At 38.3% G+C, this 16,393-nt stretch overlaps 1 protein-coding gene across 2 annotated transcripts in view; it reads right to left on the reverse strand.

The window, feature by feature from the left end:
- Nucleotides 1-16,393, reverse strand: part of SLC25A12 (solute carrier family 25 member 12) — a 79,636-nt gene that overhangs the window by 21,911 nt on the left and 41,332 nt on the right. For both annotated transcript variants that reach the window (XM_008053760.2, XM_021710312.1), the window contains 4 exons: nt 6,721-6,802; nt 5,182-5,340; nt 1,768-1,820; nt 1,472-1,552 (listed from right to left, as the gene is read on the reverse strand). In XM_008053760.2, the coding sequence (XP_008051951.1) occupies nt 1,472-1,552; nt 1,768-1,820; nt 5,182-5,340; nt 6,721-6,802 (375 nt within the window). The remainder of the gene's footprint in view (nt 1-1,471; nt 1,553-1,767; nt 1,821-5,181; nt 5,341-6,720; nt 6,803-16,393) is intronic.

Raw genomic sequence — 16,393 nt, forward strand, 5'->3', positions numbered from 1 at the left:
GGAGCGGCCACTGCACTCCAGTCTGGGCGACCGAGTGAGACTCCAACTCAAAAAAAAAAAAAAAGAAATTCTCAAAGTTCAAATCTATATAAACAGAGTCGGTTCCTAGGAAGAACAAAGAAACCAAATATCTTATTTTGGTTTAACCAATTGAGAACAACAGGTCAGTTTCATGGTCAAAAACATGGATATTGCAAATGGAAGCAAATAATTTAACTATATGGAACAGAAAGAGCATGACTTAGATGATTTCTGGCAAGCGTATACATGTGCTGTGAATTAGGAAGCTTCTTAACCAAATGGGAACCACTGAAAAAAAAGAATATTTATGATTTGCAAAGGGTCTCACTATACAAGAAAAAATTACAACATTTAACTGGGGTAAAAGAAGAAGAGAGACTACATTTTTGGTGATCTACATAAGCAGAGGCTTTATTCTATAGCCACTGTTTATCTTTTATCTTTTATTTTCAAAGAAATTTAGCTAGAGAATGCACTGGGGCATTCATACAGGCACACATGCAAACACACGTGTATGTGCACACACACCCACAAATCAATCCACTTCTTCCATAACAACTTTAGTTGCAAAAAAGGTGAAGACTCAGGTATGTGCCACACTGACAAATCTTATCAAGAAGAACCCGGAGTAGCCTCTCTCTCTCTCTCTCTGACCCCTGGGGCATCTTCTCCGGAAAAAAAGCTGCAAAGGTCACCAGCCTCATCACCTCAGGTGCCACAACAACTGAGGAGTTTTTAGCCAAGATTGTCAGCTAATTCAACTGGAAGTTATTAATGTTTTCAGGAACAAAATGGACTGAACAAGTCTTAAATAAGCCACATATTACAAAATGTGAAACAAATACTGCAAATAAAATTAGTTGAGCTACAAACTTAGCTTTGAGAATTGATCTAAATCCAATGTCATGCTTACACTTTAAAGACAGAAACCTTTGTGCTCTTAAGCAAATATAATCTGAATTCCTGGGATCAGGATTTTTGTCGGTAGCTGGACTATAGTTACAGTTGTATGCCATACCCTCCAGCCTTTAAAGAAGGGAAATTACAATTATACCACAATGACTTACTCAGTCCTATACCTAAAGTATAAGGGCCCAATGAATCAGTCATCTTACACTTATTTTAACATTCCAGTTAATATATATATATACTCTACCCACTAATACATTTTCTATACTCTATTTCTTTAAAGGAAAAAGAATTTTAAAAGTCTGAAGGTAATGCTTCAGGAGCTTCTAAGAGATAGAGCTGGTAAAAATACTACCTCTTTTCAGTACTAAAAACCAATTAGATTATACAATGAAATTTAAAAATCATTTTATGTGACCATCAAGTGAACCTGTTTAGAACCCATGAGTTCAAGGGAAATGTCACTCAGATATTATATATAATGTGCAAAAAGGTTAAAGGAATATATTTTCCACAAGAAACACTCAAGATTAATACTTACACAACCTCCAGCAAGGACTTCTGCTGGAAGTGGAATGGAGCCATCTCTTTGGGTAAATTTGTCCCGAACAAAATCATTAACCTAATCAGAAAGACAATGCCAGTTAACCAAAATCCCCAACTGGTACACTGTTGTTTTTCTAAGACAGTAAAATTAAAAATTATCAAATGCTTGAGTAAAATTTAAGGTCTTCTAAATTCCTTTATAGTGTGCTAGTCTCAGCAGCATTAAATTTTACTTTTTAGTTTAATGGTAATTTAAACAAATGACATACATTCAGTGAGAAAGAAACTTACAGTCAGTTTAATGGCCTTTTCGGGAGCAACCCCAATAAGTTGTGGTATCAGACCTAAGTAAAGGGACAGAATCATTAGCAACATGGATATACTGGACAAGAAAACACAAGTTCAACAAGGAAGTGCTTTCCCCATGTTATCTGCCCATCAAACATTTCATTAAAATGGGAGAAAACAGATTATCCTAAAAACTCTGTACAGTATATGTAATAATTATTTATAAATCAAGAATAATATCATGTTTTCTTGAGGCTATAAAACCTTTTCTTTTTTTTTTTTTTTTTTGAGTTGGAGTCTCACTCTGTCACCCAGACTGGAGTGCAGTGGCTGCTCCTGGCCACCGCAGTCTCGACCTGCTGGGTTCCAGCGATCCTTCCGCCTCAGCCTTCCGAGTAGCCGGAATTACAGGCATGCGCTACCATGCCCGGCTGATTTTTTGATTTATTGTAGAGATGAGGTCTTGCTGCCCAGGCGGGTCTCGAACCCGCGGGCTCAGGCAATCCACTCACCTCAGCCTCCCAAAGGCGCGGGATTACAGGCTGAGCCACCGAGCCCGGCTTAAAACCCTTTCTTTAGCATGCTTCCTTTACAGCCTAGTTATCCAACATCTCACGACAAGTGCATGAGCAAGGAATGGAGCCTGTGGGTCTTCTCTAGTCTGGGAACATTGCCAATAACAATGCAACCAAATCCCCTCCCTTCTTACAACATATAAACATGCACAGACACTTTAGAGAAGCTAATGCTGTGTACTTGGAGAAGCTCTGAAAAGTATGCTATTAAGCATACCCAGATTTTGCCACAAACTATGCTTCCTGCATAGTATCATACAGTGGCTTGGTTATTATAGAATGACAACTCCCATAATTTTCTCTTCACAGAAACCCCGCATCCAATACTTCTGTATTTAAAAGGAGGCTGAAGCTACAAAGAAAAAAAAATCCAGTTTTAAGTATCATTTAGTGAGTATCTTATATAAGTAAAAACATATGCCTGTTGTATTCTTATTTACTAATATATGCCAAGCTTAAGACATTTTTAAAAAAATCCTGTTAAAACAAAGGAAATCATAATCCTTAGGAAGTTAAATCTCCCAGGCTGGCTGCAAACTGTAAAAGAAAAAATATATAAACAATCCAACATCTGTAGATATTCTTGGACTCAGCTTTCAAAAGTACATAGCTTATCCAAATTGTTAGCATAAATTTTTTGCATGCATTTTTAAAAGATGCTAACAATAAACATTTTATATCCTTTAAATCATCCAGCCAAGAGGGAGTTATATATGTGTTTGCCTGCTTGCTCACTGCTAATCTTAAGCCTACTTTGAGGATACTGCTGAGTGATTTTTCCATGAGTTGAGAGCCAGCAAGTAATCATACATACAGGCTACTGTCAGTCAAACTGAATTATCAATGACAAACAAATTCACACATACCTTTCATGGGTAGCAGGCTGATTTAAAAGAATAAATCAGCAGATGGCAGTCTTAACTTTCTAACCCTCATGATTATCAGGCCCTATTACTTTTAATCTCACTCCCATACAAACCATGTCAGCAAGTGTATTTGTTTTATAACCTGCCTCAATAAGGCTCATGGAATTTTAATAAAGTACTGATTTGTGTCATTTTATCACTGTTGCCTACAAAGAAACTTAGCTAATCTGTCAACAATTTTGTCAATCATCTGACAGAATAATGGACCAGTTCTAAGCAATATATGACAATCTCAATAATCATAGTGCTCACATACAGGACTCCTACAATCTTTTCCCTAATACAAAAGTCTCTTATTTAAAGAACTGATTTTATCACCTCACATCCTGAATAAAGCCAACAATCCCCTTCCTCAGTTGCTACACTGTATCCATTTAATTAACATCTCTCTCTCAAATGAAATCTTCTGTAAGCATCTGTCCACTGGGAAGGCTAACCCATGTAGTATATATCTAGGTTCCTTTTAGTAGAAGATATTTTCCTTGCGATTTAAATGTATACCAAGGAGGAAAAAGATCATTAGTCAACAAAGAAGAACTGAAGATGCCAAGTTAAAAAAAAACAACCTTAGTGCCATTCAATCTTGATTTCCCATTAAATAAAATTTAGATATGCAGGGCTTAATCAGTTAAAACAAGCATTCACATAAGCATATCTGCATTTTGGACAATGTATATTTCTTCCCATGGAGCACAGGCTGCAAGCTAGAGAGAGTTTAGAGTTCTGAATATTTGAGGAAAACTACTTACATTCATTCTCAGGAGTAGGGTATTTAACCTTAGTTTGATTTCAGAATGACTCTCTTCATTTTATCCAAAATGAATATCCCCATGACCCTTTTCTTCAAATGAGGGTTAGCAGAGTTACATTTTTCACTAGAATACCTGCACATAATATGCTAACCAGAGGTGTTTTTTCTCCTGTCCATGAACATAAAGCTTTGTTCAGGCCCAGTTTTTCTTTCCTAGGAAGAAGTTCTAAGCCAAACAGTTCGACAGAGCTCAGAAGGAGCCAGGGATTAATGAGCCAGTGTGTGCAAACAAACAAGTACAGTAAATTACATAAATGCCCTGGACTTGAGCATGTAGAGAGTATTTTCAAAGAATTCCAAGTGGCGCCCAAAAGGATTAAAAAATTAATCCCTCTCCCAAAGGAAACCCTAAATTCTAATGTGAAACACATACATGAAAGTCATTTTCTCTCCAAAGAGAACAAGTTCCTACAAAGCCAATGGAAGGTGGGGAGAATTCTGCATGGGGCTGCTGCCTCTGATGCCAACAGCACTGTACTCAGTCTAGAGTTGGTGGTAACATTCCCTGCAAAAGAAAATCTCTCTGCTTTGACTGTGTGCCTCTGAGCCAAGGGGAGTAAAGAACAAGAATTAGACTTGGAACCAAAGGGTTTTCTTTTTAACTTCAGATGACTCACTGAAAAGACTTATAAATGATCTCTTTGGAAGAGACAAAAACATCTGATGTTTCTTTTGGTAAAAACAAGTGTATAGAGGGTAAACTCACCTTTAAGTGGTAGCCTAGCTTCTATTTCCCAGAAAAGAGGTGTATTTCTCTGCTCTAATTCTTTGAGAAAAGAAACTATTTCTTAGCTATCATCCTTGTACCCACCTGCAGACATGTGCCTTGGTTTGTAAGAGCATGGTGACCATAGACCCATGTTGGGACAAACACAGAATTTGGATTCCAATAAATATAAATAACAACAAGAAGAAATGAAGACCTTGTTTGCAGACTAATACTGCTAGTCACCAGAAAGAATGTAAAAAGGGAACAGAACAGAGAAAATAAAAAGTCCAAGTCTGGCTGGGCATACTACATATTACTTTCGATAATGAGTGAGTTACAATTTGCTGCTGATGATATAAAATCACTAACTTCAGCAGTTGAGATTTGCTTACTCACCCCGGTAGAGTCCAAAGAAGCCCTCATAACGCAAGACTTTCTTAAAACAGTCAAAGCTGTTTTTGTACATCAGCTCCCCAACGACAGAGCCAGTACCACGCTGGTTTTGCATTCGGGTCTTCACCAGATCTATGGGATACACTGCAGTGGCTCCCACAGCTACAAATAGAACAATTTTTAGACTTAAAAAAGGCACAATTAAATGGAGTGTCCAGAAGAATGACAAATCTCATCTCAAAGGATGAGGAAATAAAATACAATATCTATTCTCACAAGATAATTTATGTTATTATTTTTCCTTCTCCCATATACAGCTTAGGGATAGCAGTCTAGCAACCACTGTGATCCATAAATAAAGCGACTTCAGAGAATAGTCACGAATGCACTTTGATATCTTAGGTTCATATATTAGACAGTGTATTATCAAACCATACCCAAAACTAGGTTGTCAACACTCAATTTTCTATAACAACATTAAACTATCATGTATAACATTTTCCATTAAATGCCTAAATATTATGTCAATTACTTCTTAAAATGATTATATCCGTATACTAGGTGGTAATTCTAAAATTTCACTTACTAAAGCATCTTGGTAAATTAATCTTAATTACGACTATAATACTGGAAACAAATTTCAACATGATCCTATCCCTATGCATTAGAATTTGGTTTCTAAAAAAATAAGGCTATGCTTTAGAATTTCAGGGACTGAAAAATGTATTTACATGAACTACAATATTTTATTTTTTGACAGTTGAAAGCCAAAACATGTTGTGCAATTTCCAAAACTGTAACTGAAAAAAAAAGAAAGTCTCTTCAGTTCAGGCTTGTCTTGAAAAACCATAAACATTTCAATCACTTCTGCTAGGTTCTTTTTTCAGCTTCAGTTTCTATACGTTTTCTATATAAAGCATTTAAGCAAAAACAGTCTCTCAAATTTTGGCTGGAAGCAGGGAGAGACGGGACTTGAATTTTACCAAACTTCAAGTCTAGTTATTCTTTTTTTAAAAATTATTTTTTGAATTTTAAAGATGTTGGGTACAATTCAGGATTAGGTATACAAGTGATCATTGTACAGGTAAGTCTAGATATTCTTAAACTAAAGGGGAAAGGAAAAAATACAAGCAGAAAAGCAAAAGTAAATCACTTTGAGAGGTTGTTTCATTCATGAGGTTCTGAGATTTGTATCCCAAATCCCAATTTCCTACCTGTCCCTACACCTGATCTCATAAACACTCTTGTTTTCCACTTTTTTTTACTGGCCTTAACCAGCATAATTAAGGTGAGGGCAGCACTACATCCCAGACTTTCACATCATTACAAAGGTTTTGTCCTGAAGACAGGCTGGAGCCAGAGGGTCCATAGCCATGCTATGACAAGTCCTCTGATCATAGGAAAAAATAAAGAACACTTCAGAAAGTTCTACAGTCATGACCCACGGGAGCAGTAAACTGAACCTCTCCTGATCTGTCCTGGTCTAGTGAGATAACATTACCTGGACACAAGTCTGAAAAGGCACATAGACATATCACTCACCTCCCGCAACTGAGCCCAGAGTGAATCTGTAAGCAGACTCGGCAATCTGGAGCCAGATAGGTCTGCCTAACCCCAGAGATTGCTAAGAGAAAGAAGAAAACACATAAAAACTTTTGGAAAAATATACAACAGATGAAAAAAGCTGCAAATTCTCTTTTTTAAGATAAAAAACAAAATCTCAAAGTGATAGTGTTTTGTTTTTGTGTGTGGTTTTTTTTTTTTTTTGAGTTGGAGTCTCACTCTGTCGCCCAGACTGGAGTGCAGTGGCTGCTCCCGGCCACCACAGCCTCGACCTGCTGGGCTCCGGCGATCCTTCCGCCTCAGTCTTCCAAGTGGCTGGAATTACAGGCATGCGCTACCACGCCCGGATGATTTTTTTTATTTATTGTAGAGATGAGGTCTCGCTGCCCAGGTGGGTCTCGAACCCGCGGGCTCAGGCAATCCACTCACCTCAGCCTCCCAAAGGCGCGGGATTACAGACTGAGCCACTGAGCCCGGTTTCAAAGTGATATTGTTAGTAAGGTAACTTTTTTTATGAAAGAAGAAAATAGGATATTAATATAACCAAAAATGGAAGAAATGTATTTTATTTTATTTATTTATTTATTTTTGAGTTGGAGTCTCACTCTGTCGCCCAGACTGGAGTGCAGTGGCTACTCCGGGCCATCGCAGCCTCGACCTGCTGGGCTCCAGCGATCCTTCCGCCTCAGCCTTCAAAGTAGCTGGAACTACAGGCGCATGCTACCACACCTGGCTAATTTTTTAATTTATTGTAGAGATGAGGTCTCACCAAGTTTCTCGAACCCACGGGCTCAGGCAATCCACTCATCTCAGCCTCCCAAGGCGTGGGATTACAGGCTAAGCCACCAAGTCCGGCTAAGAAATGTATTTTAAAATAGATACCTCTATCATCAGCATTTTAAAAATATATTTGGCCAAAAATACAGTAGCTCTTTCCTCCTAAGTTTTACCTATCAATGCCTGATTTATCTGTTACTGTTGGGAAATACACTATTTGTCTACAGAAGTGAATCTTTTAGGTAAAAAGCATTTCAGGTAAAAAAATTTTTTTCCTTCTTTACCTTAACTTAAAATTTAAAAATCTTTCTAGAATGCATAAAAATGATTTTGATCCCTAAGTCAGAGAACAGTGATCATAATCTAGTATCCCTAATGAGTACTGTCCTAGTTGTATTCATAGTACTAACAGAAATTCTATGACAATAAAAAAAGAGCAAAGGAAAAAAATCCTATCAGAATGTTATTTCACAGGTATCCCATAGCATAAAGAAAGGACCTGAAGTAATTTGTCTACATTACTGTGTCAGTCTTGTTCTTTAATAATTTCATTATAAAAATATTTTCTATATTATATAAATAGTCTGAAATGAAGGAACAAAATATGTGCCTTATCATAAAGAAAACTTGAAAAATATTAGCTTGAAATGAGTTTTTAAAAAAGCATACTAGGCTGGGTGTAGTGGCTCAGTCTGCAATCCCAGCACTTTTGGAGGCCAAGGAGAGAGGACTGCCTGTGCCTGGGGGTTGAGACCAGCCTGGGTAACTTGGTGAGACCTTGTCTCTACGATAAATAAAAAAATAAGCTGGGTGTGGTAGTGTGTGCCTGTAGTCCCAGCTACTTGGAAGGCTGAGGTGGAAGGATCGCCGGAGCCCAGCAGGTTGAGGCTGCGGTGGCCCTGCATGCCACTGCACTCTAGCCTGGGTGACAGAAAGAGACTCCAACTCAAAAAAAAAAGAAAAGCATAATAAAAAATTTAGATACTCTCCACTATCTTAATTATATACATATAAATCAAAGTAACATACATTATACAATTTATGTAACATGCATTTTAAGATATATAAAGATATAAAAATAGATAAAGTATTTAAAAATAATTTTATATTTCACTTATTAATACAAACATCTATTTGATATTACTTTAAAGTAGTATATGGTCTCTTGGTATCCACAGGGGATTGTTTCCAAAATCCCTTAGATAACAAAACCTGTGGATGCTCAAATGCCTGACAGAAAATGGCACAAGTATTTGCATATAAGCTATGCACATGCTCTCATATACTTAATCTCTAGAGTACTTAAAATACCTAACACAAGATAAGCCACAGCTTTATAAAACTCTGCTTTCTCCACATGGCTCTTTGAACTATGGCTGCCATGTTTCTTTGGCCTTGGGCTGCTTCCCACCCACCACCTTGCGGAGCTGAATCTTCTCTTTCTCATTCTCTCATTGTCTCTCTCTCTCCCCCCATCACCCCCTCTCTCATTTACTTTCTAAATAAACTTTGCTTGAAAACGTAAAAAAAATTTTTTTTCAATCTTCAGTTGGTTGAATTCAAGGATATGGAACCATGGATATGATCAACTATATTGACTAAAATGCTTCAGTTCATTTTTTATTTTAATTTTACAGTTATTTATTCATTATTTTAGAATAGTAGGGTACAAGAAGGGATTTGCTACATAAGAAGATTGCATGCCAGTGAAGTTTGGGCTTCTGGCTGGCCCTCTCTCTCCAGTAGTGGACCAGGAACTCAGTGTGTTGCCATGTGTTCCTCTCCCTCTTTCCTCCCCCTCCCTCCCCTAGCAGTGTCCAGCGTCTGCTGATCTCACCTTTGTGCTCGTGTGATTAGTATTCAGGGTCAGCTTATGAGTGAGAACATGCCGTATTCAGTTCTTTGTTTCTGTGAGAGTTCACGTAATATGATGATCTACAGCTGCATCCAAGTTATTGTGATATCCAAGTTATTGTGAAGGTTTTTCTTTATGGCTGCTATTTATTTATTTTTTGAGTTGAGCATCTCACTCAGGCTATACTGCAGTGGCATGATCATAGCTCACTGCAGCCTCGACCTTTTGGGCTCAGGTGATCCTTCCATCTCAGCCTCCCCAAGTAGCTGACACTACAGGCACATGCCACCACACCCCGGCTAAATTTGTGTGTGCGTGTGTGTGTGTGTGTGTGTGTGTGTGTGTGTGTGTGTGTGTGTGTGTGTGTGTAGAGATGAGGTCTCGCTATGTAGCTTAGGCTGGTTTTGAACTCCTGGGCTCAAGCAATCCTCTCACTTTGGCCTTTCAGTGTTAGATTAGAGGCATGAGACAGCAGAGACTATAGGCATAGACAGTGCCAGCCCAGTTAGTTTTTTAAATGTTGATTAAAAACTTTGTTATATGGTGGGACTATTGAGTTAATTCTGATACTTTGTTTCAAAGACAACAGTTGAAAACATAAACACAATCTGTTCCTTCAAGGCAATAGTATTTAACATAATACACTTTGAAGAAATTCAAGTACGGTAATGGCATTGCTGTAGATTAAATGCTTGTGACCCCCAAATTCATGTGTCAAAATTCTAATGCCCAATGTGATGGCATTTGGAAGTGATATCTTTGGGAGGTGATTAGGTCACAAGAATGGCACTGTCATGATAGGATTAGTGCCCTTATAAGAAGAGAGACAATCTCTTTCTCCCTTTCTCTCTTATATAATGAGGATATAATTAGAAGACTGCTGTCTACAAACTAAGAAGCAGCTCCTTAGCCAACCCCTTGATTCTGGACTTTCTAGCCTCCAGAACTATAAGAAATAAATGTTTGTTATTTAGACCACGCAATCTACGGCAATTTGTAATCGCAACTCAAAAAAGACTAACACAGGCACTTGGGCCTAAATTTTAAAATGTTTTAAAATCAATAGTACAGCTGCTATGCTACCTATTAAACACACAGCATTTTTTGTTTGTCTGTTGTTTTTATTTTGAGTTGGGGGGTCTCACTCTGTTGCCCAGGCATGATCACGGCTCACTATAGTCCTGACCTCCTAGGCTCAAGTGATCCTTTTGCCTCAGTCTCCTGAGTAGTTGGATTACAGGTGTGTGCACCCTTGCTCAGCTATTTTTTTTTTGTAGAGACGAGGTCTCACTATATTGCCTAGGCTGGTCTTGAACCCCCACATAAAGTAATCCTCCTGCTGCGGCACCTGGCCAACACATGTTTTTAACTTCTTAAAAAAATGCATATAAAACTTTCTTTTCCAAAATTGGAGTTTCTCAGTCACAAAACTAATGAAAATAAACCTTATTCTCATAGATTATGAATTATTTTCAATTAGGTATCCTATCAAAATAATGTTTAAGTAAAACTCATAGAATAAAAAGGCTATGATCTCAAATAAGTATCAAGTAACCCTAATTCCATTATTCACAAAAGACTTCTCTTTTATTCAACCGTATATAATTTTCTTTATACTTTCTTTCTTTAAATAATGTTTATAAGCCAGGCTCGGTGGTTCAGCCTGTAATCCCGTGCTTTGGGAGGCTGAGGTGAGTGGATTGCCTGAGCCTGCGGGTTCGAGACCCGCCTGGGCAACTTGGCGAGACCTCATCTCTACAATAAATCAAAAAATTAGCTGGTCGTGGTAGCGTGCACCTGTAGTTCCAGCTACTTGAAAGGCTGAGGTGGAAGGATCGCCAGAACCCAGCAGGTCGAGGCTGCGGTGGCCAGGAGCATGCCACTGCACTCCAGTCTGGGCAACAGAGTGAGACTCCAACTCAAATAATAATAATAATAATAATGTTTATAAGTCCTACAAAATCCTACAAAAACTGAGAGATTATATATATTGTGTTTTAATTTTTAGCTAAAAACATCTCTAACTATAAATACCCAAATGCCTTTTTGACAGAATTGTCACTTCAACCCTAATAAATAGCGTTTAAAAGAAAACATACAATATATGGTAACCAAAATTTTTTTAAGGCTTAGTTATCACTACAACTTATGATTCACTTGTATTCAGGTATGTAAATTAATGTAATTAATGTTATGGATTTAACTTTATGAATATTCATAAGTGGAATGCTACTAGAGCTGTCATCTCTATTAATGACTATGTACTAAATTTTTAGCACTTAGGCTGATGGAAAATGCTCAGCATTAAGCAGACTGCTTATCGTGAACAAATGGGTCAAAGGAAAAGGTGCTCTTTCCCTTAAGGGTATGGTTATGATTATTATAAAGTTTGATATTTAATGAGGTTAAGTAAGTGTTTCTTTCAAAACAAGATTTGAGAATCTTAAATGATTTTTCCCTAAGCATTTGTGTATGATAGAAAGTAAGCTGAGACCTCATATAAAGAGAAGTTATTTCATCTTTTTTGTTAAATGTACCTCATCCTACAAATGAAAATTTGATAGGGCAAGACTATGTCAGTTAACAAGCCAAGCAACCTGTCCAAGCCAAGTTGCTTCGCACAGGATAACAGGCCAATACAGAGAACTGCCTCTTCCAAATGACACAATATTAATAGGTGAAGAAAAGGGAGAAATAGTTAAAATCCTGTATATTGAGCACTGAAAGGAAAAAAAGGGCTAAATTCTATGCCAACTAAAATGTATGATTGAAATGGCAAAATAAAGCTAGGGAAAACAAAACAAAGTTATTCTGTCTGCAAATCACACCTACGACTTCAAAAGTACTGGACTTGAAGTCACTATTTTTTTTTTTTTTGAGTTGGAGTCTCACTCTGTTGTGCAGACTGAGAAAAAAGAAAGAAAACTGTCTTTGAAATTAAAAATTTTAATGAGGTAAATGACAAATAAACAAAAAAAGCTAACATATAAATCTAATTTTCTTTTATTTATTTATTTTTTGAGCTGGAGTCTCATTCTGTCATCCAGACTGGAGTGCAGTGGCCACTCCCGGCCACCACAGCCTCTACCTGCTGGGGTTCCGGCGATCCTTCCGCCTCCGCCTTCCAAGTAGCTGGAACTACAGGCGCTTGCTACCACGCCCGGCTCATTTTTTATTTATTGTAGAGATGAAGTCTCACCAAGTTGTCCAGGTGGGTCTCGAACCCGCGGGCTCAGGCAATCTACTCACCTCAGCCTCCCAAAGGCGCGGGATTGTAGGTTGAGCCACCGAGCCCGGCTCAATTTTCTTTTTTTAGACAACAGACTTCCTATAATAGTAAAACTATTATAGGTGACAGAGGTAAAATCTTCCCAAAAAAGGAACATAAAAATGGATTGTAATGCTTTCCTCTGTGTACTCATGAATCCAAAGTTCAAAGAAGGTCCACAAGAATGCAAAATACACAAAAGAAACAAAGTCCTATGTCTGAGGAATGCTATATGTGAAATAAAGATAAAAGGCATTTTTTAAAATTTTGAGTCAAGGTCTCACCCTATCACCCAGGCTAGAGTGCAGTTGCATGATCATGGCTCATCGCAGCCTCAACCTCCTGGGCTCAGGTGAGCCTTCTGCCTCAGCTTCCCCAGTAGCTGGGAATATAGGCAAGTGTCACCACACCCAACTAATTCATTTTTTTTGTAGAGATGAGGTCTCACTATGTTGCCTAGGTTGGTCTCAAACTCCTAGGCTCAAGCAATCTCCTGCCTTGGTCTCCCAAAGTGCTGAGATTACAGGCGTGAGCCACCATGCCTGGCCTAAAAATCATTCTAATAATGTTTTTTTTTGTTTTTTTGTATTTTCAAACTCTTTATCCTGGGAGTAATTATCTGAGCCGAGATACATTTTTCCTATCATTGCCACAATCTTACTCTTTGGTTGTATCTTTTTCTCATAAAGTTTTGACAGAACACAACCCAGCTGATAATCCAAAATTCTTTGAGTGACTAGTCTGTAGCTTTAATATAATTTCCCATAGAAACACCGTTTTTTAAAAAGTAGATTTTCAGCCAGTATGAAACATTTTAAAAAATGAAACACTTCAGACAATAAAGAAAATATACAAAGATATAATGCCTCCTCACTTCCTATCCTTTCCATCTAATGGAAGTAGGTAAGGACAGATGAAGGAGTTTTATCACATATATATATATATTTTTAATTTTTATTTTTTTTTTGAGTTGGAGTCTCACTCTGTCGCCCAGACTGGAGTGCAGTGGCCGCTCCCGGCCACTGCAGCCTCAACCTGCTGGGCTCCGGCGATCCTTCCGCTTCAACCTCCAAGTAGCCGGAATTACAGGCATGTGCTACCACGCCCAGCTGATTTTTTGATTTATTGTAGAGATGAGATCTTGCTGCCCAGGCGGGTCTCAAACCCGCGGGCTCAGGCAATCCACTCACCTCAGCCTCCCAAAGGCGCTGGATTACAGGCTGAGCCACCGAGCCCAGCTACATATATATATTTGAGCCTATCTTGGAGTTTGCTCACATAGGCTTCTCGTATTCAATAACAGTAATAATCACAACAATAATAGCAGTTAACATTTATTGCATGGTTAGTATCCGGAGTTCCAGCCTTCAGTGAGCAGGGCCTGAGGTGGGGGGATGTCAGCTTATGCCCTTGTCTCCTTCATAGTAGGTGTCAGGCCTAATGCAAGTGCATTATCACTCATGTAATCCTCACAATAATAGTCAGATAGATTCTACTGTTCCTATTTAATAAATGAGAAATAAGAATGGGAAGATGTTACACAGTCAGTGCCAAACTTTAAACCGCAGCCCCTGTCATAACTCCTTACAATTTCTGAACTCACAGATTCTCTGCCATAAACAAGTATTTTCATAATTTTATGAAATAATATTTTAAAATGTTATTTATGAGGCTGAGTGTGGTGGCTCATGCCTGTAATCCCAGCACCTTGGGAGGCCGAGGAGGGAAAATTGCCTGAGCCCAGGAGTTTGAGACGAGTGTGGGCAATATAACTAGACCTCATCTCTACTAAATAATTTTAAAAACATATATTAGCCAGGTGTAGTGGTACATGCCTGTAGTCCCAGCTACTCAGGAGACTGAGGGGGAAGGATAGCCTGAGCTCAGGAGGTCGAGGCTGTGGTGAGCCAGGATCACTGCACTCAAGTCTGCGTGACAAACTGAAACCTCAGACTCAGAAAAAAAAATTATTTTTTTTATTTATGAAAAATAGATTGCAATAACAAGATATATGTCCTACCTATTTTTAAGTTTCAAGTAGATTCTTATAGGGGAACACTTTATATGCTAAATGTAAATACTTATGTATTCCTAGTTTGGCAATATAGAAAAAATTACAAGAGAAACAAGTCAAAATATCTCCCAGAAGTAACATGGAAAACACGGAACCAACCTGCTATCCATCAAAAGTAGACTGGATAAAGAAAGCGTGGTACATATACACGAAGAGTACTATGTAGCCATAAAGAAGGACAAAATTATGCACTTCACAGCAACTTGGATGGAGTTAGAGATCAACATGCTAAGTAACTCTCACAGAAACAAAGAACTGAATACTGCATGTTCTCACTCATAAGTGAGCCCTAAACACTAGTCACATTAGCACAAGGATGGGTTCAGCAATGACTGAGCACTGCTAGGGGAGGGAAGTAGGAGGGTGGGAGGCACTTGACAACACAAAGGGTACCTGGTCCACTATCAGGAAGAGTAAGAGCCAGTTAGAAGCCCAAAGTTCACCTGCATGCAGCAGCCTATTTATGTAGGTAATCCCCACCTGTACCCCACAACTCTATGATAAATAAATAAATTTTAAAAAAAAGAAGTAACATGAGAATAGATATTGTTGGCATTACTATAATACTGTGGACTAAAGAATGTTAACAATGGATTCACTAGAATTGTAGTCAATCTGGCCATCTCAGAATGCCTCATAAATCTGAAATATGTTAACTAAAGAAAGTTTTTTCAAGACTGAAAACTGAAGAAAGTTTATTCTGTTACTTTGGTTTCTATAAGAATGTAAGCATATTTTCATATTATTCTGCTTGAGTCTACCCTGCATTCCTTACAAAATTTAAAATGCTACAAAAGAAAAAGGAGGATAAATTTAGAATTCTGAAAATAAAATCCATTGATTCATACCATATTACAGAATGTAGAAGCTTGAAGGATTATCAGAAATATCTGAAGGACTCACTTGGCTAAAGGGAAAACTGAGGCCCAGGGAAACTTGTACCAGACACAAAGGATAGTAAAGGCCAGATTTCACAACGGACATTAATTTGAATCCCACTTAAATAAACTTCATAAATATTTTTCTTTTTTAAAAATTTATTTTATTTTATTTTACTTATTTATTTTTTGAGTTGGAGTCTCACTCTGTCGCCCAGACCGGAGTGCAGTGGCCGCTCCCAGTCACCGCAGCCTCGACCTGCTGGGCTCCGGCGATCCTTCCGCCTCAGCCTTCCAAGTAGCCGGAATTACAGACATGCGCTACCACGCCTGGATGATTTTTTTTTATTTATTGTAGAGATGAGGTCTCGCTGCCCAGGTGGGTCTTGAACTGAGGTTTCAGTTTGTCACGCAGACTTGAGTGCAGTGATCCTGGCTAACCACAGCCTCAACCTCCTGAGCTCAGGCTATCCTTCCCCCTCAGTCTCCTGAGTAGCTGGGACTACAGGCATGTATCACTACACCTGGCTAATATATGTTTTTAAAATTATTTAGTAGAGATGAGGTCTAGTTATATTGCTGGGCTCAGGCAATCCACTCACCTTAGCCTCCCAAAGGCGCGGGATTACAGGCTGAGCCACCGAGCCCAGCAAATTTATTTTATTTTAAAGATGTGAGGTATAATTCAGGATTAGGTATTCAAGTGGTCATTGTACCATAAATATGTTTCTATAAAATTCTAAAAAATAAGCCGGGCTCGGTGGCTCAGCCTGTAATCCCGCGCCTTTGGGAGGCTGAGG

This window comes from Carlito syrichta, unplaced genomic scaffold, assembly GCF_000164805.1.
Source record: "Carlito syrichta isolate Samal-C Ts95f unplaced genomic scaffold, Tarsius_syrichta-2.0.1 Scaffold288421, whole genome shotgun sequence".
NCBI lineage: Eukaryota > Metazoa > Chordata > Mammalia > Primates > Tarsiidae > Carlito > Carlito syrichta.